Raw genomic sequence first — 26,951 nt, 5'->3', positions numbered from 1 at the left:
ATAGAAGATTTTCTCACTTATTCATATTTCCTATTGTGTTTTTGTTCAGATACCACAATCCAGGAATCCAAGAGCTTCTATTGCTATCTGGGTAGACTTGACAAGTAACCAGTCTGGGAATGACAAATCTCTATCGCAGACAGCCAACGTTTCAGAAATGTGATACCCACAGGAAAGCTGGTAGCTTCTTTTCAATCTGTGATTCCAGAGCGTGCTGCTCTGATGCTCTCTGAAGGTGGGGCAGAGCTCAGAATGGTAACAGTATATCCAGTCAGGCCCTGGTACATTATTACCAAGAGACCTAGGAGAATTTAGGAGAGTATTGCACACTCCTAGACAGACAGTAGCCCCTAAGGCTGTTTGGATTAATCTGAAAGTTTTAGGCACATGTTCTCCATTCCTGTAGCTTTCACAACAGAAGAGCAAAACAACCTGCCTGACCAATGATCTTATTGCATTGTTTTTCTGCAGCTCAACAGCTTGCGAGATTCCAACTTTGCAGATATCACTGTATCATACGTGTCAGCACACAAATATAAATGATCATACTCCTGCATGGTCGAAGGTGCAGTTGTACGCTGAAAATATCACAGTACCTTGGCGTAGACACAGCTGTCCGACAGTCTCATGTAAGGGCAGTACTTGTCACACAGAGGACACATGATGATGTCTGTTGCTTGGCAGACTTCTTTACTGAAAGAGCAAAAACATTAATTATACACCACAAATGATGACTTAAAATACAACACCATTGCCTTAATAAATGGCAATATTAAAAACCATTAGATAAATAGATACTCAGTATGTATGCAGTACACAGCAAATCATACTGATATATACAGTATATACTGAATATACTGTGCACAATGTTTTTAGTTTCTTTTTCCATCCAATTCAATAGTTCCTAGGAAAAAGCTTTTGCAAAGGGTGAGTAGGAGACATATTGGACACTATTAACTGATAAAAAGCATCAGGATAAAAAGATTAAACATTGTATTTTGGATTGTGGTTGCAACCATTGTGTGTTGTGTTTAAATCCTTGTTAATGCAACATGTAACGCTATGGAGATATGAGCTGGAGCACAACAGAAGTAGATATTTAAAGCCAATTGCCAACCACAATTTGTCCAGCTAAAAAAAGGCAGATCTGTGTCAATACATTTGTGAAACTGTAAATAATTGAATATTGCTTGAAAGTGTAAAACACTGATACTGTATATTCTAAACACTTATCAAATGAGGTGTTTTCTAAAACTTCATATAACTTTATTAGTGTTACAAGATAGTTCTTTGTTCCCACCGCAGTAGTAAATGATTATATGAGTTATATGATTATATGATACTTTTCATCTGTATCACATTTCTTTAGACAGTAAGCAGGAAATATACAGTGGCCTCCAAATGGATAGATAGAAAATGCAGAGATTAGTCCGAGAAACTGCCTGAGCTCTGATCAAAGATGATCAATTGTAAATAACAGCTCTTGATCCAATCAGACCAAAACCGAAAAGGAAATTAAAAGAAACACAGAGAAATACTAACATTGGCATCTTTCATCAGACCAGCACCAGTTCTTTTTAAAAATATGTTTTACCTTAGCCTTTTCAAAACTTTGTGAAATATTCAAAATTCAGAAATATGTATTCAGACAGTTTACATTAAACAACTTCTACTAAAGATGCTACTATTAAGTGAAATTGACTGTTCGGAAGCTTTACTTTAATTCTGATAATACCATTCATATATTTAAAAAAAAAAGAAAAAATCCAGGTTGATTCAAAAGCATTAGTATAATATATACTAATATTCATAATATTAGTATACGTTTGCAAAGATTACTAGTGCTTATAGACAATTTTCTTTGTCAGTGCCTAAATTTTATTTAACTCACTTTAATTACAAGCCTTTTAATGTCAGTATGAGTTTTGAATTCACCAAAACCAACAGTATGTGCCTTACCCAGCCATATCTGTGCTGTAAGAAACTGTAAGCTGTTACTGTAAGAAAACAAGGGCTTACTCAATTAGTTACGTACTCCATGAATTCACTTCACTCAAGGAATCTCTCTGTTGCTCTGTGGTGATCAAGACACATGGTAAGCTCATGAGTCTCGATCAGTATTCAGTTTCTCGCTGTGATGATACCTGACTTGGCAGCTGTCCAGGGTGAAAACGCCATACAGAAAGACCAGGAGTCCAACCACTGCAGTAGGGAAGAGCATCCCAGTGTACCAGCCCAGCCAGGCAAAGTACAGCCCAATCTTCTCACCAAAATACCGGCTGTGGAAAAATGACAACCTTTCACTGTGCAAGTCGAAGTGCTTCCTCATTGCGGCCTTTCCCCCACATGATCTGTGCAATAATTCAGCTTTTCATTCTATTGTATTTTGTCCTTCAAAGCGAGTTTTCCTTCGACACATCGATTCAGAACCATACCAGCTGCATGGAAATGTGAGGACAGGCTTTCTGCTTCTGTTGTGATTGAGAGTAAAGACTGTAGGTTTATTTATTTGGAGGGGCAAGGGGAGCTTAAAAGGCATCAGAATACACCATGCAGGGCAAATATTGTCTAATAGCTGTTGTTTAGGAATATGGTTTGACATGGAGGCACAGAGCATGAATTCCAATGCAATAGGTAACAAGAATTACCAAATACACCACAATTAATGTGTTAATGTGTGACCTGGCTCAACACATTGTTAACTGTGAAGCTGTGCAAGGCTTTCCAGGTGTCATGGGGAATAAATGCTAATTATGTTTAATAAGACGGTGATACCAGAAATCCCAGCGCAGAGATTTCATTTGACTCATCAGTGTTGTGTAATGTTTGTAGGAAAATGAGCAGATAAGTCATTATCAGTTGTACAAGGAAGCATGGAAAAACTGAATGCAGTAATCGTGTTTTGTTTCAGTACTACTGCTATCAGTAATGAAAGAGCCGCGGCCCAAATACACAAGGTAATTACCGTATGAGATCCAAAGGCTGATATTTATACCATACTCCCCACCAGGCCCAGCACTCATACAGGAGGTGCCTGTGGTTCTCTGCTCCATGGGTCCTTATTGAATTCTTACTCCTGTAGCTCCCCTGTGGGGACAGAGAGGAATTGTCTTGGATTTGTCCGAAGAGATAACATGATAACTCCAGGACAGAAACTGCTTTAATTTTGAACAGGAACACCCATCTCTCAGAGACCCACAAACCCATTTCACGGCTTGCCAAAAACAATATGTTAGCCAGCATGTAGTGGCTACACCTCTCTTCCGTTGAAATGTTATCAGCCAGCGTTGCAAGAGACAAGAAGCAAAGGCCAGAATCAAGGCCCGTTGGCGTGACATGCAGAGAAAATCTTTTAAAGTAATAACTACATTCTCACTGAGTTACATACAAAATATAAAGAAAATGTCATGATTAAAGCAATGACAGACTTAATCTATTCAGAACAAAACATCGTAAGACCGAAATGTACAATAGCTATAGAGAAAGTGATTCAGACAGAATACCTCATGAAGGGGGAATGCTGCTTCGTAGGAACTATTGGTCAGAAGTCGATTCAGGCCTATAGACAAAACAGAATGTGTTGAAACCCTTCTGACCCCTCATTGTCAGAAAGCATTCTGGGTAATGACCACTGTCACCCATAGCCTATCCCAGGAGCACAGGGCACCACATCACAGGTGGGCTGCCCACGAAAGGTCACACACACAGGGACAATCCAGCATGTCTTTGCAAGGTAAGAATAAAGGTAGAAACACGCAGACGCCACACAGAAGGTGCCTCATGTCAGAATCAGAGCCGAGGCACAAGAGAAAGGAGGCAGAAGTACTAACTGCCGTACCGCCTTAAGAGTTATGAACAGGTGTAGCACAGGGCCGGATGCCTTCCTTCTTACACCTGCGCCTTTACAACCGAATTACCCCTAGACGGGCCACTGCTGAATCCCACGTATTCCTGTCCCCACGTCTCCTGTAGTCGGTTCGCATTTACTTTGTGACAATTTTGCATGTAGCTGGCAGTAAGCTAATACTAAGTTAGCTAATACGGGCGGAGAGGTGGCTCTGTGGCTAAGGATCTGTGCCTGTGGTTGGAAGGTTGCCAGTTCAAATCCCACAGCCGGCAGAGGAATCCTACTCCACTGGGCCCCTGAGCAAGGCCCTTCACCCCAACTGCTCCAGGGGCGCTGTACAATGGCTGACCCTGCGCTCTGACCCCAAGCTTCTCTCCCTGTCTGTGTGTCTCATGGAGAGCAAGCTTGGGTATGTGGAAAGACGAATTCCTCATGCAAGAAATTGTATATGGCCAATAAAGTGATCTGATCTTACAGGTACAGCTAGAATTCCCTTCCAAAATTATATGTAGTCCCTTCATGTTTCTGATCCTCCTTTACTGGTAGCCTGGGGGAGGAAGACCTTCAGAATGAAACATGAGCCATGGAACAGCTGGACACTGGGTGTGTACGCATTTAAAACTCTGAACAAGAAGCGCGTCTTTACACTAAGGGTTGTGGGAATCTGGTTCAAGCTACTTTGCCATGTTTTTGAAACCTCCTATTATATCTCGTATTAAAATGGTTGTCTTCCTCCCAAACTTTCCGTGATAACACCATTTTCTGGCTCTGTAGTTCATCAGTGCAATAAGTCAAAAAGTGAATCTTGTAGCAGTGAAAAGTCATGTTTTGGTCACTGCGACCCAGCCAGCACGCACTGACATACTGTAGCGCCTTACTTGATGCCGTATTTTGTTCTTTCAACAGAAGACTGGCTGAACGGCTGGGTCACTAACAAGTCTCCTGGGCCGGGGCTGAGATTCGGGAAGACGAGCCGGTGTCACCCAGGCCTGCTCTCTACCCACGGCACTGTAGTTGTCCTAGTTTCCTACCTCACTTACTAACTAACTGCACAAAGGAATGGACGATGAATGAACAAGCATCAGATGAAAAAGCACATGTTTGTTAGTCAATGAATATTAGAGCAGTCCTGTAAAATAAATGTTAGTCACTCGATGTATATTTTATTTTGTGGACTGCACTAATACTTATAGTGGAATATTAAAGTGACATTCCATCGTGAATTCCCGTTTTAATCGATTGTTGGTGTCTGATTAAGAAGTTCAGAACAACGTAAGAAAGGCTGCAAACAACAGGAGACAATTTGGCCAGTCTACTGTGTTTGGTTTTTAGTAACGGATTGATCTGAGGATCTCCTCCATCGCCTCCTGAGGAGAAGCCAGGGAATTGGCTTTAATGAGGTGGCTGGTAGCATGTTCCATACTCCCACAACCCTTTGTGTAAAGAAGTTGCTCCTGCTTAAAGGCATTATTCCTTTTTAATTGTCATAAAAGGTCTGTGGTCAACATAGAAAAAGAATAAAGGGGAAAGCTTATAGCCCACATCAGCATAATAATGGTTACAATTACTCACCAATCTTATTCTTCCCTTCTTCATATTTTATCCTTTGGAGAATGTGATGAACTATTCGGCTTCTTGTGGCATTGTTGAAGAATGTGTCTTTATTGTTGATAATAAAGCTGCAAAAAAAGAAATCTTTTACGTCCCCAGCATCATTAGAAATTGGGTTTCTAAAACAACCATCCACACCATAACAAGAAATAAATATATATTTTTCCCACCAACATTCTGGTACCATCTGTGTGTTTGATGTAAACAGAAAGGTCCTCAGTTTCACTGGTGTTTTCCTTGAGGACTTCTCGAAAGGATAATTATATTTTGCATCCATTATATTTAATATATACAGAATTAAAATGCATGCAACCTTCACTTGTTTAATGTTACAAACATTCAATCAATTTGAATTATACTTATATTAGTGGTAAACATTAAACAATTTTAGCCAAATTTATATATACTGTATATATGTAACTATTGAATTTTTGCCAAATGTATCATTAAAATGATACGTTGTACATTACTACATTAAAATAGTAATCAGAAATTCTGTGAAACCGTCAAGCAGAAAAAAAGGCAAAAACGCTGATTCTTCAGGAAGGAAGAGGACCATTCTTAAGTTTGATGGGAGCAGTTCTGTGCTTGAATATTTTTATTATCCACAATAGAGAAAATGACTCTAAGACTCCGATTCAGAGAGTTTCATAGTACATAGCTAATGAGGGACAGGGAACTAAAGCAAATAGAAATATTACGATATTTAATTGAGTTTAAAGGGCCAGCTACAGAGCTCATACTGTACAGTAATACAAAACAAGAAAAGTCTCTATTTCAGCCATGATGAGCTCAGTTGAATATTCACTCAGCTACCTAAGTAGCACCCATTTTTCAGGGAGCATTGAACACGATGTCATAACGGGCTTTTCTTTGAAGGGAGAATCAGCTGAGGTACTGTACTTATAATAATGTTAATATACTGTAAATATATACTGTTAATATACTGTAAATATATAATGTAAATAATAATACTTACAAATCGTGTAAAATGCCTATATCTTTCAACAACAGTCTCAAAAAGACATTGAAGTGGATTATGCCAATCCATCTTTTTAAGTACCACCACAGCTTATTTGGCTATAAACAGAATGATTTCAAGCAAAATGCTATTATTCTGTTATAAGGTGAAATAAAACATGTGGATCTGTTAATACTATAACAACATTCATTTTAATAGGATGGCTAAGCTACAGTAGATAAAGGCATGGTTAATGTGCAGCGGAGTTCTGCGGTGCCAGTGGTAATTATACTGAAATTGTTTTTTTATTAAACACAGGGGAAAAGGCAGATAAGGGGGCCTCTAAAGCCTTTTTCATATTATCCTTCTGAAGCCAAACGCATTCTTTCATAACAGGGTATTACAGTTTACCTTGGTGAAGAGGCTTGTGTTACAGTTCTCCAAAAAACAGAATGTTTAACACTCAAATCTGTCTAAAATGTGCAAATGCAAAACAAGTCATTGAATAAAAAGCAGTGGGATACCTTATAATACAAGATTTCATGCAATCATCTGGTCTTTAGGAGCATCCCACACAATCTCAAAGGGACAGGTGGCAAACCAAAGAAATCCAACCAATACACACAGTTTCAAAGCATGCTGCAAAGAATGGAAACAGAAACCAGCTTTCAAATGGCAGGGCACAACAGAAAGTGAAATGTGTGTGTCAACAGCAAGCATGGTAGCTTTTTTCTAACTCTTCACTGATGGTTCTTTAAAAAAAATCAACAACCTGATGCTGCTCATTTCCCACAGCGTTTGTCAGACACATGAAAGGTGCATTTTAGGATCCATTTATGTAGTTCTATAGGTGTTTAGTGTTTTATAATGTATTCGACTTTCCTCTGTTCTCACAAGTATCTCCCCACGGTCTTTGATCATCCATTTCATTCCCTCCGAAAGCTTGTCACCGAGCTTAGCATGGGGTGTTTGTATACCGATATTCCCCTTGGGGATAAAGCATGCAGGTACTGTATTTGCCTGGCAGAAAACCTGACTAGTTTCCTCGATTTTAAAATAGCACAGAAAAAAGACTGCAAAAAAAGAGCATATATTTGCTATATTATAGGTATACTATAGCCTGAAAAAATTCCAATAGAAAGAAGGCAAATCTACAAAGTCCAATTCCTTTGCAAATTCACAGATCACCCTAAGACTGAATAATTTAACTGCATGTAAAATGGTTGTGATGCATGGGATCCTGAAAGATCCCAGAGGTCTTCACATACAGTACACACAGCAGCCATCCTGCACCAGCAGATCAGGAGGAGAAGTGGGAAATTACTCCACCAGCTGAATTAAAGGGGAACTTCAGCTAGGTCAGTTTGTACTCACCCATAGTGGGATTCCTTTAATACTCTTTCCAAATGATACATGGGTTCTTTAGTGACCAAGTATTCAGGAACTGCATTTAAAATCTCACTCAAAAGAAGGCATCTCTTACAGCACAGTATCCCCAGAGTTTTTAAGAGCGGACTAAAAACGGTTTATTATCCTGAAATTAACGAAAGATCGCAGCTTATTTGGAGTGAATTGGTTTTAGAAGTAAACCAGTATAGTAACTTGCCATCAAAAGACAGTGGCTAGCCGAAACCTGAACATATTCATGCTGCAGTTACTGTAGCTGCAGGACTCTTTTTAAAGAGGCCCATCACTTCTAGAACAATCAAAGAAGCCTGAAACTTCTAGAATATTGTCAGACTGATCAGAGAACCAAAGCTTCTAGAACACTGTCAAAGCCCAAAGCTTCAAAGACCATCACTGAGGCTAAATTCAAAATTCACACCCCTATTTTTACCCCCGGGTCACAATTACACCCCATCCCCCTGTCCTGAAGATTACTGAGCTAGGGAACTGTAAAAGTACTGGAATGTACACTTATGTTCATTTTATAATATTCCAGAAAACATAAAACTGTGCTGTACTGTATTTCTTCTCTCAGGTCCTTTTGCTATTTGCCACATATATGTTGATCTGCATGGTGTACTATATACTATATACTGTATTTGTGTGGAATAGAAGAGCTCTTCCCAGTATATGCATTTTTTGTTATTCATGGATAGTTTAGGAACATACTGTATGCTGCCTGAATAAGGAGAACAGGGTGTGCTCTATAGTAATTCAAAGGCATCTCTTCGTGTAACATCGTTTTAGTTGAGTACTTTAAGCCAAAAACAGGTGTATTGTGTGCTGATCTGGATATCCCTATGCAACTGCAAAATATCCTTTTAAATAAATAATATTCACCTGTTTTCATCAATTTCCAAATGGACAGCACCCCTGTGAATTACAAGCTAGGCAGCAACATTACCCTTCAGGTCTCAGAAGTGAGGAGAAGCTGAGCTTTGTCAGTTCTGGTATGGGAGACTTCTACGGAAACCAGGGGATACTGTGCTGCAGAGGAAGTCATCCTTCAGAAGGGATGTCAACCTGAGGTCCTGTCTGCATACTCAGTAAAGAGCCCATGATTCTTTTGAATATGTAGCAGTGTAAACTCTGCTGTCCCCGATTAGACTCCCTAGGGATTCCCCAAACTGTAGACCCAGTGATTTTATTTCAACTTTCATTTTATAAGACTGGAGTCACTGCTAGTGAACTAAAATGAAAAATGTTCAGGTGGGGAGCTGCGTCAGCATGCGTAGTCTGCAAAGGAACAAGTAATGGGTTTATTACTTCATTATACAGGTGTCCTGAAGAAGGCTTCACAGCCGAAACCTTGTGTTTTCTCTCTTCTCTTTTCAGATTGGAATAAACCTACAGTATTACTTGTTCCTAAAATGAAAGATATTTCACTTCATTTTTCTCATTTTTTGTTAGACACTGTTTTGAAGGAGAAACCTAAAGCATGATGCTGAAGTGGTATACTAACATGCTCTCCTCAGATAATCCCTAATTACAGATAAATGACTCCCACACATTTCTTTAAATGCCATTAGCATCTCCAGACTTCCTTTCTTCATGCTGCCTGATGTGCTGCCACACTCACAGACGAGCCCCTTTGTTTAATTTAATACCCTGCACTAGGAACTGTCTGTGGATTTCCAAACACACGAGTGTCATCCACAAAGGCTGCAGTCTGCGACTATGAAGCTGTTGAAGGCGAGTGCACGACATCTGGAAGAGTATTATTTCAATATTAATTTATTTTCCTTTGCTTAAACCTTCTAAGACTTGAAGCAGCATTAGATAAAAAATACAGAAATATAAATAAAAAGTAAATTAAAATTTAGTTTTGATCGCAGCCTGGGTCAGAACAGAAGGTGTTTTGTAATATTCATGTTTTCAGAACAACAATGAGTGCAGTGCATTCTGATTCCACCTGTGCGCAGCTGTACATATGTTTCAAAACAGCCCTGCAAATAATCCCGGCATCGTTATAATGTCAAATTCTTGGACTGGTAAAATGGAAGATGCAGAGGATAAAAACCCATGAGTTTTTAAGCGCAATCTGAAAAGATAAAAAACTACACAAATGGAGGTTTTTGTGACAGTATGAATGATGATTCATGAATGGGTCTGAATTCCGTCTTCACATTGGGGTGCCTCAGTAAGACTGCTCACTGCTTGCTCAAATACTTAAAAAGCAGAATCCAGATTACAATAGCAGTTAGTTTAAGTAATTGCATAAGGTTCGATTGAGTCATATTTTCATTCATCCTATCACACGCCTCCCTTTTCCTGGGTCTTGTAGCAGTGTAGCATGTTCTAGACATTTGGCAGGGAAGGAAGCTGCTGAGGATGCACACAGCCCCTCTGGCAAGAGCCAAGTGAGGCTGCCGCCCAGCTGTGAGGAAGAGCCAGGCACTCACTGGTGTATCCTCTGCTGGCTGAAGGGGGCCGTGTAGCTGTCGTTCTCCTCCAGATCCGGCAGTGTGTCCTTGTCGAATTTCATTGGCTTTCGGGGCAGCCATCCTCGAAACCTGCTTATTCTTTTCTCCATCCTGCCTCAGGGAGGGGGAGAGGAATGAAGAATGCATTAGCGATCAAACAGGGCCTCCGACTTTTCTGAAAACCTGCAATTTCTCCCTCGTATTTGCTGCATACATTTCTAGACCGCTGATAAAGAAATAGACAGGGGGTCATTTTCAACAGCTTCAGTGTAAGCAAAGCTTCGTTTTTTTTCCATTGTTTGTAGCTTTCTCACAATACTGAATCACGTACAGTCACTGAGGTACAATTGTTGTCCCTTCTCTTCCCTGAATTTTAAGCAGGTTTAGGAATGCTGATGATAGGAACGCTGCCCACCCACACAGACGTCCATATTAGTACTGTATATGTACCACCTACTGTATTTCTTTTAATACTCATTAAGAATTCACATTTATTGCTGTCCCATGTGGCCCTGTTTGTACTGTAGTCAGACTTTGAAAAAGATCAAACACATTGAAGTTAACATATCAAGCTTTTTTAATATTCTTATTAATCACTACAAGGAACATTTTGCACTTCCCCTTTGGTATTACCAAACATTACGATTGCACTTCCAAAAAATACCATTACACATGGCTAGCGCCTGGATGATGGGTAGCTCTGGGTAATTATTCCATTAATGAAACTAATTCCAGAAAAACGTAAGTGTAGTAGTAGCTGTCTGTTTTTAAGAGGGGTTGTATTTCACGGTTTTAAAAACGGGACAATTTTAGGTCTTCAAAATTGCCTTAGAGAATGTACAGTTCATCGCTGGCAGAGCAAACATTCTTCCACAGCTCTTTAAAAAAAACTGCCTTAGCTGATTTGGCATTTAGGTCACCTTCCTCTCAATCAGGAGATACAGTATTCGGCTGCCCGTGAAGAAGGCGGCAGGTCGCTAAATCCTTTTGTGACGGCTGAAATCTATTGCAACAGAAAAACTTCTGTACGTTGCTAACACTCCTCTAAGGCTTAAAATCAGACAGCTTTTTCAAAATTATGATGTCAAAAACGATTGGGCATTGTGTTTCATGTCCTTTTTACTCCCATGCATAATTATACTTTATGGAAAAAAGATTTTTTTTCCTAGGGGAAGAAGGAACAGCAGCTTTTTTAAATGTCTGTGTAGCTAAGTGACTGTAATAAGAACATTTATTCTAAAATAAGGGTGGGTGGCTTAACTTGCTCTGAGCCTAAAGTGGGAGAAACCCTCAGAGACCAATTGCTTTTACTACAGTCTATGTCAAATGCACTGTACATAAAGGACCAAGGCAAACCACTGTGTAACATCTTGTTCCTTTATATGCTTTTTAACTGGTCATTGTGCTGTCACTAAATATTTGATAACAGAGAACGAAACTGAATCAAAGTAATTTAATTTAAAGTAATTGTACTTAAAATGTTCTCAAGCATCAGCCATTCAAGACAACACATTCGTTTTCCACTTAAATTGTCATTATTTTCTGCCCATGCAATGCATCCTTCTCCATTAGGCTACACCAGGCCTGAGTGGGCTTGGGCCCCAGTGAGCTGGCTGTGCAGTCAGGAGAGTTCCTTCAGCACATGCTCACTCTCCTGTACAGGCATGTTGGGATTTTCAGCATGAAAAAACAGATGGAAATGATACTTTTCTCTCAGTTCCCTGGAAATAAAAGTAGCTTCTTGTGACACAGGAGCCACCCAAGCCAAAAGCTCCATCTCACACTTCCTGGTGCCATATTCCCAATGTAACATACTGTACTCTACATCTGAGCAAGTACGGTACATTAAATTAGCACTTCAAATACCCTCAATATCTTCTACTGAAAGTCGCGTGGTGCACCAGTCCATAACCATACACATACTGTAGCCTTGGATTTTATTTAGCTACAATACAACAGCTCCACCACCAAGCTCTGTTCCTCCATTCTAGTAAAAGGAGTTGCATGCTATTGTTTGTACACGTACTGTACAATATACTGAATACAGTATAATAAATATAAATTCTAAAGTAAATCTGAACAGACTGTTGGTTACACTAAAAAGCCCATTTTTTTCTGAAACATGCATTCCCACCACCAATGGAATGGAAACAGAGCGATGGATATGTATTGTGACTTTAATGAGAGGGAGCTGAGGTGCTTTAGGACTCGAATTTCAATAGATGCATTTTCCACAAGACACAGAGCATGCTGCTTTCACCAACCTGCTCATGAACTTGTACCGCCGGTGCAGGTAATAGATTTTTCTCCTGGAAGAACAGCAAAAATGAAGCCACTCGAGAAGAAAACCCATCGTCAGTTACAGTAAGAACTAGCAAGGAAGGAAAGGAGATTGAAGACAGAAGCCTGTAAGAAGGCAGACTAGAGGGAGAGATTAAAAGACCACTTATGAGAAAACGTGTGCCAGAGTGATTAGGACTCCGGTGAAGCGCTGCAAAGCCATCTCAATGTCATTTTCATGGAGAGGTTAAGGAAATCATCAGGAGAGGCTGTGCAAAACTCTACCTGGAGATCATACAGCTACTGACATTCTGGGACAGCAGGTGCTGTGTTTCTCATTGTGCCTCACTGTCTCCCAGCCTGCTAGGAACTCTGGCCCATGAACATGGGATAATGAAGCATGCAGAACAAGGTAAGGCAAAGCAGAGCCTTCTGTGCAGTACAGTATATAAAGCAGGATGTGTATTTGCTCAAAAACCTTTTCTTTTTGCATACATAGCATTCTGTCCAGGCTCACATTGTCAGCAGAAAGCAAACGGAACGCCTCGAAAAACTAGACACCTCCTTGCAACGCTGGCGTTCGTCACTGAGTGAGTCTGTAATCATAACACTTTTAAATAGTGCTTTATGTTTAGAATCAACACAATGTGAACAGACAAAATGAACATATTTTTTAAACACAATTAGAAGATTCTGAATATTCAGTCGTCAGCCCCTTTGTTATCAATTCACATGCAGAAGGATATTATGAAAGGTAAGTGAATGAGTGTGGTGGCCTATGTCCGTGTGTAATCAAAGCAGTTTTACTTGACTTCAAAGTAAAAACATCCATTATGTTAATCCCCTTAGATATTGAATTTCAAGCCACAACTAACCAAGGATGAAGTGGTAGAGAGGCACAGATCAGGAGAAGCTTATTTATCCCTTTGAGTACAGTGAAGTGAAATATGCATCATATCACCCAGATCAGTCGGTCTGCCCAAACTGAAGGGTCAGCCGAGTGGCAAACAGGTTTGAGAGGCCTCTGTGAAGCCCACAGTGACTTGAAAGATTTGCACAGTTCTATTTTTGACATGGGAGCCACTGTTCGTACACTGACACTGAGTGGACCTGTCTGGACAAGCGACAGGAACTGAAAAAAAGACCCATCTTGAGATACTGCTGACGTGTGGCAGAAGGTTTCTCATCAGACAAGACTAAAGTGAGAAATGTTTTTCCGTGGCAGACTCAGGTCAGCACCATGAGGGTGAGGCTTGGAGACCGTAGTCCCCGAGCTTTCCCAATTTAACTTGTAAGAACTGTAGCAATTTTGTCAAGAAGAACAGACAAACTTAGAACAACCCACCGTGCAAGCAGGTCTATCCAGAGAAATTCACAGTACATACTGTCAAGGGTTCTTCCACCAAGAACAGGGTCTGAGTACTTTTTCTGTATTCAGAGCATTTTACTGAATGTATCATCTTTGTAGGTTTTGCTGGGGTTCACCCTGCTTCACATACAGTATAACAGTGTTGTACAGTTTATTACATTTAATTCATTAAATTCAGTGAGTTAGAAAATATGCAGTGACTCACATCATACTGAGTCTTTCAATCTGCCGTCTATCTGTTTCCCCCGAATTACAGCTGTTCTGGCTACAGTATGTTGCTTCTGTCTTAAATTTACTGTCTACTCAAGGTTTAACTTTTCCACTCGTTGTGTTTTAAAAGAAAGCAGGGATATGAGTCACAAATGTCTGTGTCAATACACAGGACGGTCTTTGACATTGCACAGCTGTTCCTTTTCAGGTCATCCTGTAGTTTGGCTCTAATTATTTTTACCAGAACCTTACTTGTAATAGAGTTCAGACATATTAGTCTAGAACGATTTGGTTCAGTTATGCCACTCCTTTTAAGAACAGGCACTATATTCACAATTCTCCAGTCCTTGGGTATTACCCCTGGTGTCTGTCAGAAGAGTTGTGCTAATAGCGTCTGTGTAACATTTCTTGTTTCATTAAGTACAGCTGGGCCTGATATCATCGGGCCATGGAGATTAAATAACCTTGATTGACTGTAGTAGCCCAGATACAGTACTTCTGCCCAAAGCATGCTGTTGACTCCTTCCTTAGTGAACACCAGAGTGAAATACTCTAAAAAATCAGTTATTTCTCCTTCGTTATCTAGACATTTTCCATTATTTACAGGATACATTTTTCCTGTACAATTACAGGAACCTTTCATTATTTATTATTAGCCTCAGTTGCAATATCAGTTTCTTTCTCTTGACCTTTCTAAAATCCCCTTTTCCGGTGCTTGTGCTTCATTCTACTCCTTTTCTTAAGGTGATCCTGTTTTTCCCCCCTGAAACATTTTAGAAAGTACACAGCAGGTACTGTGCTGGCCTTCAGGTTCACTCTGATCAACAGAACAAACCTTGTCTGCGATCATACTTTATACTGTAACTTACTGTATGTAACACTGTTTATAAAGGAAATGTGATTTTTCTCAGATCCTTCTAACTAAAAAAGCAATATGTACTGTAGCTCACCTATCCAATTTCTCAGTGATGGCCTAGCTGAAAGAGAGCCCCTTCCACTCTAAGGTAGTAAGTAAGAAAGTAGAATACGAGATGTTCAGTACAGTAGCTACTGTACGTGGTCCTTTGCACTGCAAGTTTGTGGTCTTCATGACGGAGGACTCCTAGTACACGCTGGCCAACAGAAAGACCTGACCTGTTCCACGGTGCAGTACGAAAGGCATTTCACTCTTAGAAACAAAGTCTCTGATAATATCCAAAGGGGAAACACTCTTTGAGACTTTGGATCTTCTTTAAAAACAAACATACTTGTATGAAAGCAATTTTCTGCCAGGGTATTACAGTATATCCAAGAGGGGACACTGTAAAACACTCATTAACAGCAAACTGTGAAACTGTGCTACACACAGAGATGAACAAAAAGCACAAGAATAAACATGCACAATAAACATTTTTTATTAATCATGGATAATCGTGGATTATTCATTATTTCAGATAAAAAAGTCTGGTCATGTCTATATAACATAGATAGATAGATAAGACTTTATTGAACGTTTGGGGATTCATAATATTGCTTGTGCATTCTTTGTCCAAATAATGTAATGGGAAACATTATTAATCCCCGAGTCCTTTATTAATATTGCCTGCAGTAGCATAAGTCAGTTTGCACCACTCATTTAAACTCACGAGAGTTTTGCTAACAGCGGCAGTAAGAGAAATCCTTTATATTGTAGGTACAAGATGTCAAAGAGAAATATAGAGATGCAGTAGCTTCCACAGTGTCCCTAGTCTCCAGCCTTGCAGTCTGATATCATCCTTATCCCATTTAAGCAAGGAATTCTTTAGTTTGCGGTCTCCACTCCTGAAGAAACTAGACGGATTGAAATTGCCTTATGCTGTCTACACAAAGCAATTAAGTGAAAGCAGAGACTTCAAAGTGATTTCCCAACATTCCTCCCTCTACATACAATACATCAGAGACAACACCACCCAGCAAATACCAGTAAGAAAAAAATGAAAGAAGGGATTCACTGAGCTCATTTACTTTATTTTCAGCTGAGCCTTCCTTTTCTTTAACACCCAATGATTTTCAGGAAAACGGTAAGAACTGTGCCAAAGTCCTGCAAGTTGTTAGGCTTAAAATTATCAAGCTAAATGCTGGCGATAAGGAAGTTTTGGAGATTTAAATCTATTTTTATAAATCAGCTGATAATGGTAACAGTCAATTGACAAAGGTCCTGTCATTTGTAACCTTTCTTATGTTCTTGTAGATCCATGATACAGAGTTCATTTGTAATTCCATACATTTTTGGGGGTGAAAAACAGGCCTAAACTAGAGGCTGTAGTTTAGAAAACGGTGGAGGGGAGCAATGATATCAAAGAGATCAGCTTCACATCCATGAATGACACACGAAGCCATCCATAATAAAGAAAAGGAAAGAACTAGACTCAAAGTATCACCATACAAGTATCAAGCTTTTAACAGATTACTTTCTTTATAAGGTACCTTATACACACCAATATAAAATGTACGCATGGGGAGAGACATTTAGAAATCTCTGAAGTGTCTTTAGCCTCCTTATACTGTATACTGTACACTGACTGTTGCTTAAACCACTACAGATACAGTAGGGCTTTATTACTACTTGTCTGTGCAGTAGACAACACATTCAATAAGAACAGAAACAGACATGCTTACTCCGAGGACCAAGTCTGCATTAAACCCAAGCTGGAGTTATGAATAATTTTGTTATATAGATCTTTTTTCACCATTAAAGGCTTACTATTGCCGATCAAGCAAGAGGCATTGTGCTGGTAAATGGCTGGTTCTACTTCTATACTTCCATTGTATAATAAAATCTAAATTTTTAAGAACATGTATTTTTTCCTATCAACTATTTTTCAAGTTTCTCAGGGTTAGAATTTTGTCGTGCTTACACTTTCTTTTGCTCAAGCTCACTGATGAATGTTTTCTAAATTCTTCTGCTATTTCCTTTTGTGATGCTGTATTCTGAAGTTTCCAGACAGAGTAAAATCCCTTTTCTCAGTCAGGATTGTAACAGGGACAAAGACAGGAGGTAGCCGATTGTGAAATCACACTGGACACATTCTGAAGATCAAAAAGCTTTTGCAAACCTGGGGTTTGACAGGCTTTGATTCATGCCTTCGTCAATAAACGAAAAACAATGAAATTCAAAACACAGGGCTACCATTGAGCTCAGCGGGACTGGCCAGCAGACCAACATCTGCCATTGCCAGTGGTCTGCTTTAGTAACAGAAATAAGCAGTTGACTCACCAAGACTCCATTCAATCCTACAAATAGTCCTTGTCAATCAACCTGTAGAACTTTCACAGAAATAACCAATAACGGGCTATTTATTAAAAAGCTGTGGTTAACAAAGTGTTTAATACAGATTAGAACACAAACTCCGACCTTACTTAACACAGGATTATTTAAAAACAAAAAGCTATTGCCATTTTTTTCTTCCTTGCTCTGAATTGAAGACCCTCAGAATTTACATCTAATGACAAATTAAAGTATGATGTTTACTGACTTGAAATGGTGGCAGCTGAAGATCAAGGGAGAAATTCACACCTACCTGAAAGGCATACGTATGTTCATTAGTTCTGCATATCTGCAAAGGACTTCCCAGGGGGCATGTAACTTCAGAAATATGATATCGCTGTTTGTTAAGGATGACTGCAACAAAAATAGAGACAGTATTAGACATGGAAAAAATGTAATAATTGTAGCATATTCAAATTATTTGAGCAGATGTTCTTTAAAGTATACTTTATGTGTACTTTATAAAATATATAATATACAGTACTGTATATTATTATATACAGTATATAAGATATATGTTCTTTGCATACGCAGGAGAAGTTAACAGAAATGGTATTAATGAAGAACATTAATCTAAATCTTGGATGCACTGCACAATATTTCAAGTCTAAACTGTACTAAATAATTAATTATTTTAAGATGTTTTTGTATCTCTAAATAAATATGCAATCAATTTAAAAAAAAGATTTTCAATTTGACCATTTTGGAACACAGATGATAATGACAATTAAAACTTTAGAAAAATATTATAATCCCATGAATCAGGGCTGCCAGTTAAACAGACCACCCCAAGCTTTGAAGAAGATTGCTCATAATTAGCAAAGCGCCTTTACAAAACTGTTTTCACAGTAAGGAAAATAACGGTTTACCTTTGGTAACAGAATTCCTAATTCTGCCTTAAAATAATCAAAGTTATATCCTCAGGTGCAGGAATCTATTATGTGCTTATTTACAGTACATTATTCCCCAAGAGCTATTCAAGGAATGGATATTTCTACAGCATGTGCTCAGTACTTTCTATTTTAGTATTTTAACTGTCAAATAAAGGGTAACGCTGTGACTTGTGATTTGGCTTGAGTATCAGTAAGGTTTCAGCGGTGTGGAAAGAGACTAGATTTAATGCAAACGATGGGATCATTGTAACCTGAAGCTAGAAAACGTCACGTCATGTGACACACGTGTTTTTGTGCTCAGATGCATTCAGAAGACATTGCTAGCTCTCAATCAGCTTCAGCTCAGCAGACCTCACCACGAGATGCCAGAGCAATCACACTGAAATGATTAAATGAACAAGAGTGAAAGAAAATGATCACTTATGTTCATAAGTGAAATGGCATGATGAACACCAGCATGTCTCTTTTTCCAGTCCATAAGGCAAGACAATTCGGCATTAGCTTTGCAGCAAGGGTTTGGGATAATCGTTATCACTGAGCTAGAATAAATATCTGTTCCATGTGTATCATAGCAATCCTTAACTCCTCTAGGGATATTAGGAGGTGTCAGGTTACAGTAATGCCACACAAATAGGCTCTGGCTAAATTTAACACCTGGGAGGTAGGTGCTTGGCCTCTTTGTTACACCACTGCAGCACTTTTGCTTAGAAGCAGAAACGCAGAAGACAAACAAACCCTGCTCACTGGACAAAAGTGTTGAGATAAAAAAAAGATTATTATATGTGGCAAAATTGTATTTACTGTAGCTGCAACATAAATCATATTTAGAAACACTCAGAGTTTATACCAGGGTTATACAACTTCAGCCCTGGAGATATACAGCATCTCATGGATTTCATTCCAGCCAAGCTCTGAATGAACCTATTTTGATCAGCATGATTTCTGCTTATTGATTATTTAAGGCTGCATATAAACCCTGCAGGAAACCCTTCTCCAGGACCAGGATTGCAGACCTCTGCGTAATACAATCAGCAGAAGTACAGGAAATAACGAGAATAAAACTTTGTCTTTAAAAGAGGAAGATTACTTCAGGGCTGTGGCACTCTTGCCTCACAGCCTTCGGGTCCTGCGATTGATTCAGGCTGCATGTTCTCACTGCGTTTGTGGGGATTGTGTGCTTCCAGGATAGTTTGGGGTTGCCATGACCCTTACTACACAAAAAAACAATTCTTACACTTTTATAGCGCTTTTCTGGACACTCCACTCAAAGCTCTTTACAGGTAATGGGGATCCCCTCCACCCCCACCAGTGTGCAGCCCCACCTAGATGATGCAACGGCAGCCATAGTGCACAAGTCCACTCCCCACACACCAGCTCTCAGTGGGGAGGAGAGCAGAGTGCACCAGTCCACTCCCCACACACCAGCTCGCAGTGGGGAGGAGAGCAGAGTGCACCAGTACACTCCCCACACACCAGCTCGCAGTGGGGAGGAGAGCAGAGTGCACCAGTCCACTCCCCACACACCAGCTCTCAGTGGGGAGGAGAGCAGAGTGCACCAGTACACTCCCCACACACCAGCTCTCAGTGGGGAGGAGAGCAGAGTGATGAAGCCAGTTCAGAGATGGGGATTATTAGGAGGCCATGATTGGCAAAGACCAGAAGGAAATTTGGCCAGGACGCCAGGGTAACACCCCCACCCTCTTTGAGAAACACCCTGGGATGTTTAATGATAATGGAGAGTCAGGACCTCGGGCTTTACATCTCATCCGAAGGACGGAGCCTTTTTACAGTATAGTGTCCCCATCACTATACTGGGGCATTAGGACGCACACAGACCGCAGGGTGAGCGCCCCCTGCTGGCCCCACTCACACCTCTTTCAGCAGCAGCCTTAGCTTGCCCAGGAGTCTCCCATCCAGGTACTGGCCAGGCTCACACCTGCTGAGCTTTCTGGGAGTTGCAAGGTGATACAGCTGCTGGCTTGTAACAGATGAGGAAAGCAATTAATAATGTTACTAATATTATTATTACATTTTCAATGTGTTGGACAGCAGGACCTGATATTTAGGGCTACATATTTCCAGTTCTTATTTTCTTACAGCACTGCCTCCTTTAAATCTTCTTTATTTACTCCCTTATTATAGACCTTAGAATAGAAATATTCACCCTGCATGCCGGCTGCACAATGCACTTGTCTTTTCACGGTCAGAATGTTGCCTACACAAACATCAATCAAGGGAACATCAAGACACAGCTTCCCAGAATTCTTTAAAGCTAGAAATGATCCTCCTAATTCTGCACCAATCACAGTACAGTATATTACTGAGACCTTTTCACATCAGCTAGCCTGCCCCTGACAGCCACGTGACTTATGTGTTTGATTTTGTTCAGATTCCAGAGTTGGGACTCAGAATTAAATAGGGTCAAGCAAAGACAAGGGCAAATAATTTCAATGTGAACGGTTCCTGAGAGATGGGCTAATTTAATACTGCTATAGTGACAGAAGCTCATTTCCAGTGGAAAAAGACGAGTTCCCTCACCACACACACCAGACTTCTTCAGTACTGTGTGGCAATAGAGCCTGTATTTGTGTTAAATTACAGAGTGATTTCACTGGAGAGTTTGGCCGTAGTGCTGTCCGTGGATCTCTGATTTAAACTGCACGTTGAGTAACCTCAGGTAAGCTTATGGCAATGCACAAGTTAATGTGTTTGTTTTTCAGCACCATGGATAGTTACAGCTACAGCTCTTTTAGCATTTTGAACTAAATGAAAAACTCAATAAATATTGTTACAGCTAGAGGTGACTAGGAAGGTTTAAATAAAGTGTGTGACACCTGGCAGAGTAAACACTCCAGCTTCAAAGCAGAGAGGATGTTTGCTGAGATGTGGGGAGTCCCTTGAGCAAAAACAATTGTAAAGTTTACTTCAATATGCCTAGATAATAATAATTACTAACACTTATATAGCGCTTTTCTGGCCACACCACTCAAAGCACTTTACAGGTAATGGGGATCCAGCCCCACCTGGATGATGCGACGGCAGCCATAGTGTGCCAGAACACTCACCACACATCAGCTATTAATGGGCAGGAGAACAGAATAATGAAGCCAGTTCAGAGATGGGGATTATAAGGAGGCCATGATTGGTAAAGGCCAATGGGAAATTTGGCCAGGATGCCGGGGTAACGCCCCTATTCTTTTCATGAAATGCCCAGGGATTTTTAATGACCACAGTCTCATCCAAAGGTAGCGGCTTTTTACAGTAAAGTGTCACTGTCACTATACTGGGGCATTAGGACCCACATAGACCGCAGGGTGAGCGCCCCCTGCTGGCCCAACCAACACCGTTTCCAGCAGCAAGCTTAGTTTTTCCAAGGATTTCTCCCATCCAAGTACTGACCAGGCTCATACCTGCTGGGCTGCCAGCGGTGAGTTGCAGTGTGATATGGCTGCTGGCATATAATTAAGGTACAGTAACTAAGTTGTGGGTTGATTGTCAAAGAGCACTCCAGAAACACACAATATAAGATAATTTTAAGACCACAGAAGAAGAGAAGAAAAAGGGAGAGAGAAGAGAAGAGAGAGGAGTCTGGAGGAGTTGGGACCTGAAGCTTGCACCAGGCAAGAGCCCCCCCTTCACGATCAGCCAGACAAACCTGACTGGAGCTCAGTACTTGAACCTTGATAGAGAGAGCTTGCCATTCTGTGTTTTAGGGAACTTGGGTTTCCTGGGTAAAAGATACGTCAGTGAGAAATGGCTTTCCTGCTTGTGGGTGCAGTTTTAGAATAGGGATATAGGCTCCCATTTATGTTTTGGCATCCAGGTTTGCAGAGAGAGAGATTTAATCATTTAACATTTATTTAGAAATCGGCTTATCTTGTATTATGGCCTCTGTGGGTATTATTTAAGAGTTCAATATTTTGTAGCAGTCTGAGGTTTTCTCTGGGTGATTTGGATGTTTGGCATCTGAAACGCCTTGTCTGTAAATCCTGTAAATATATTAACTTGTGTGTTGTATGTTTTTTTTTGTGTGTAGCGTAGTGTTCGTCTTGTCATTGTTAAACATTTGTTTAACCAAGTGTGTCTTTTATTCTTACTCCTCTCAACAAATCCGTGCCAGAGAATAAAGAATTCACGTGCCTCTGATCATACCGTTTGGGGGTATAACTTTGGGGGTAATAAAAAAAATATTTTATATATTGACTAAACTGCTCTGTCAATTCCTGAACTTCATCATTTTCCTAAACCCTCATTTGTAACAATATTTTCCTTCACTTTAATCTTATAGAAAATACAAACAATTGGATACCTCTGGAGACTAAAATGAAGATAACATATGGATTATCCATGTAAAGATCCGATTTACCTCAAAGAGTCTCACGGATTAAACAAAAATCCCAGTTTAGTCAAAACAGCATCTTGAACTGTAGAATTAAATTCAAAACTAAGGACTTTCTGTTTTCTGGGGTGCATTGACAGGTCTTGCTTTTGTGGTCACCATTCTTTAACAAAAACTAATGATAAGTCAGATGTTTCAAAATCTTGGTCTCTTCCTGCTTCACTAGCAAAACATAATACATAAAAGAAGCAACACAAAACAAGCAACATCAGACGATCATTGCGATGGGAGTGTTCACAGTAGAGGGGAACAAGTGAAGGTTTGTTCCATGCTGAAAAGAAAAGAAAAGAAAAGAAACACCTTTTTGGCTGTGGTGCCTTCAGGTGTGAACTACTTCATACTGGAGAGGGTCTGTAGGACCTATGACTGAGTCCTTCATTTGAGATGAAGTTTAAACATTAATTTAAAATAAATAAATACAGGTACTACTACTGAAATGTGCTCCTGATTACTTGGATTTAAAATCCAAGAGATTCAAAACTGAAAATCCATGGCTGTTCTTGTGAGAGTTGTGCCCCTAACTCTAGTGGCTCAATTTCACACAGTCTGACCTCCCTAACCTGCCCCTTTTTAGTGCTTTCTCAGTTCAGCACCTGATCTGCAGGGTAGTGGGGCTGCTGGTGTAGGATACCTCCTGCATCTCAGTGGTATTGAAGTGGCTCTCCTTTTACATATAAAACACCTTAGGATGCTTTAGGACGATAAGAACTACAGAAATGCAAGCCGTTGCTCATTATTATTTGCCAAAACTGACAACAGAGATTGCTAAATTCTGTACCAAAATAAGATAACTCCTCCATTGCTTGTTCTTTATTGTGCTCTGTATAGGTCAGGTTAGATAAAGGCATAAATCTTCAGTGAAACAATCTCAGTGGATGAATTTTTTTCATATGCTGTTATAGCCTGGCAGGCAGTAGATGCATTTGTCATTCACTAGTTCATCCAAAGGATAAAGACTGGCAAGCTTTTTTTTTTCAATTTTGTTTTAGCCTATAAGAGAAAAAGGGTTTTACAGAATGCCAAACACACATTTTATTGATTACAAACCTACAGTATTTACCAATTTACCACCTTCTTCTGGACCTCTCATCCATACGTTAATAATGAATTAATTAAATTCAAACAGTGATGTACTGTACAGTACAACTATAAACAACAATTAACAATTTATAGTGAGGGGCTCTATCAGCATGTATTGACTGCAAAGGAACAAGTACAGGTTAATTCCATGCTTAAAAATAGAAAGAAAAGTAGTCATACCTGAGGAAGGCCCAACAGCCAAAATACTGTGTTTCTTTTTGTCTACTTTTCAGCGCGGAATTAACCTTTACGTGTTCCTTTGCAATGAAGAGAACTGTTAACCATACTGGTTAGATGGTCTCTGGAAGTTAAAGCGATTTAGACATGTTCTGTTTGTATTTTATCTTTCATTACAGAATCTTTACTGAGACTATGATATTTTTATGTGTTTTTGCCACAAGATAACATTCTTTTTCATTGCCCAAATTGTAGTACAGTAAATAAAATGTGCATACATTTTCACAATTTTACAATATGACAACGATGTATTTTGGCATAATATCAAGATCATCTGCCGGCAATTGAACAAGGGCTCAGTGGTGAATTGCACTACGCCAAAAGGCCAGGCCACCTGCCACGGGAAAATTCAATACCATCCAGTTTTATTAGTATTAAAGTTAGAAAAAAAAACACCATTATTAATAAATACCAAGTATTATTTATCCAGGAGACCTCAATGCTCCTTTACTCCATGATTATTATTATTATGAAAGTTCGGTATTACACCATATAATGTCAAAGGTTTAAAAATGTATTAAAAAATTAAATATGTCCACTTTGCTAAAGAAACAATATTCTTAATGGGGCATAACACAGTGTTTAGCTAGAAAATGTCTTATTTTCAAGTCACTTCCTGTCAGTAAACTCCCATACAACTGATTGGAAATGCACAACAATACAGGAATTGTATATAATATATACTTAACAAAAATGAATAGTGAGACCTGTACCTGAGGACACCTCACAACTACAGAGAAGGTTATTTAAACATTCAGCATTCAAAGGGAATATCCAGGAGTCTGGAAGATGCCACCCAGCATGCGTCATTATCCCTTTCTTGTGTCTGAGTCTGTGCAGCACTGCACATACTGTACAGTCTACCCCACCATTACAGCACGATTCAGCTCTGCAATTGGGTGACAATTTTAGAATTGTGCTAATTGTACAGAAAACCGGTACTCTGCACAGGATGCTGCAGGTACAGATATATAAAAGCAATGTAACAGCTGCCTCTATTCTAATGTAATTTGTGTTTGACTGTATTTGTGAGGTTTAATGTATATTACCAAGGTAATACAGTATGTTGCAGAGCCAACCACTGTTTTCCTGCATTGCATTTGCACCGTGCCATTCGATTCTAATTTGATTTACTCAGCAAATCAAGACACCGAGGTTCTGTGGTTATGTAGGATGACTTATCCTTCATCCTCTTCTATTATTCTCATTGATATTTGGCTCACACTATTATACAAAGTGACTTAAATGTGTAAATCACTTACACATTAGGGGATTTTACCGAAGCAGTCTGAGTGAAATACCTTGCTCAAGGGTACAAGATTGGTCACCCAGGATTGGAGCCCACAGCCTCAAGGTTAAGAGGACATGGGTCCTAACCACCCCCCCCACACTGCTGCCTTCACTGCTACTGTGGCACAACGCTCGGTCCTTTGTTAATATTTGTGAGTGCAAACAACCATAAATAATTTGGAAACACCAAATATCCCATGATTCTTTTGATGGTTTTTGCAACACACAAGCTGCTATGTTCTCTTGGAAGTCTTACAGGACTGGAAGTTTCAATTTTAGGACACAATAATGGAAAATAAATAACTGGGTATTGGTCTATAAACACTAGATATTGTGCACGTATATACACTGCGCAAGCACAAGATAAAGCAGCTGGTACAAAAAGATGATCCAGAAGTATCTCCTTTCATAATATAATCCTTGAAGAGACATTAGAGAATAATATTCTTTATAGCGAAAACGGCCGTTTCCATCTGTAATTGTTTTCCATGTGTCTTCACTGTACCCAACGGATGAAGAGAGACCTCTATATGATAGATTAAGCTCCACTTATCTGTGATGTGTGCCAAGAGCTTGGTGGCATGTGATCCTTCTCTAAGCCAAGATAAAAGGGAATTCCACATGGTGGGCTGTGCTACAGACCTGAGGACCTGCTTCTGAGGCTTGACTGGGACTGCTGTCGGCAGTGTAATTGCAACAGCCTGTAAGAGTACATGAGTGTACAGTACGTACAGCAGAACATGAGAAAGGCTGCAAACTCAGCCCATAATATAGTTAGAAGGTAGTTGATCCCAAGATCTTATCCAGCCTTTCTTGAAATAAGCCAGTCTACTTGATTCAGCACCATGGCTGGGGCAGCTTGTTCCGCAACCATTTGGGTAAAGCAGTGGCTCTTGTTCTTGATTTTCAAGTCACTTTCATGGTGCTTCCTGTGTTGCTCCTTTTTCTCTGATGGCTACAAACTGTTAAATGGCAGCTTTCCTTAATAAATCAGCCAGTGCTCTGGGCAGCTGTTTGGAATGTGTGCATTTCCACATGGGGTAAATTATTAAGGCATGGTGAATATATGGTAGTAGGCTTAGGTCAATATCACTGTTATAATATTCTTTTCCTTTGCTGAAAGTGGTTGGCTTTGTTCTCTTTGTGTATTTGTTACATTTTATTTTAAAAAATGGGAAAACGCCTGATGTTTAATCTACGCAGCAGTGTGTGAGCATCCCTGATCCATGCTACCACAACCAGACATCTTCCACAGATCCTGACTGGCTTTTGTGCTTTGAGCAGCAGGATAAAGGCATGAAGTAACTGGAATAAATGAAAGAATGAACAGGAATAAATGGTGTGGGATTGATTGAGAGGTAAACCTGTTGCAGTGTTCTTGGTTGTTTTATTACTGTTCTGAGGTTCTTTGCTGAAACCAAAATTAAAAAAAAAAACTTCTAAAAAAAGGTAAAAAAAAAGATCAAGGCAAGAAGTCTTGACACATTCCTGTCCTGTCTGGGCACTTATTTCCCCATGAAGAAAATGCAAATATTTCTTTTGGAAGGCCATTGCCTTATGAGACATTTTGACATCCATTTCCATTCACCTGCTGGAGCTGCTCTGTTGTATAACCTTCA

General features: G+C 39.7%; 1 protein-coding gene across 3 annotated transcripts in view; it reads right to left on the bottom strand.

Moving 5' to 3' along the window:
• The window catches only part of LOC102692141 (anoctamin-4), a 123,363-nt gene that overhangs the window by 33,468 nt on the left and 62,944 nt on the right, over positions 1-26,951 (bottom strand). For 2 of the 3 annotated variants that reach the window (XM_069192788.1, XM_069192786.1), the window contains exons 7-14: positions 17,687-17,787; positions 12,553-12,597; positions 10,268-10,399; positions 5,420-5,526; positions 3,504-3,559; positions 2,966-3,087; positions 2,145-2,279; positions 597-693 (exon numbers count right to left, since the gene is read on the bottom strand). In XM_069192788.1, coding sequence (XP_069048889.1) covers positions 597-693; positions 2,145-2,279; positions 2,966-3,087; positions 3,504-3,559; positions 5,420-5,526; positions 10,268-10,399; positions 12,553-12,597; positions 17,687-17,787 — 795 coding nt within the window. The remainder of the gene's footprint in view (positions 1-596; positions 694-2,144; positions 2,280-2,965; positions 3,088-3,503; positions 3,560-5,419; positions 5,527-10,267; positions 10,400-12,552; positions 12,598-17,686; positions 17,788-26,951) is intronic. The other variant, XM_069192787.1, reaches the window with a different exon arrangement.

Source organism: Lepisosteus oculatus, chromosome 7, assembly GCF_040954835.1.
Source record: "Lepisosteus oculatus isolate fLepOcu1 chromosome 7, fLepOcu1.hap2, whole genome shotgun sequence".
Taxonomy (NCBI): Eukaryota; Metazoa; Chordata; class Actinopteri; order Semionotiformes; family Lepisosteidae; genus Lepisosteus; species Lepisosteus oculatus.
This window is presented reverse-complemented; position numbering and strand designations above follow the sequence as displayed.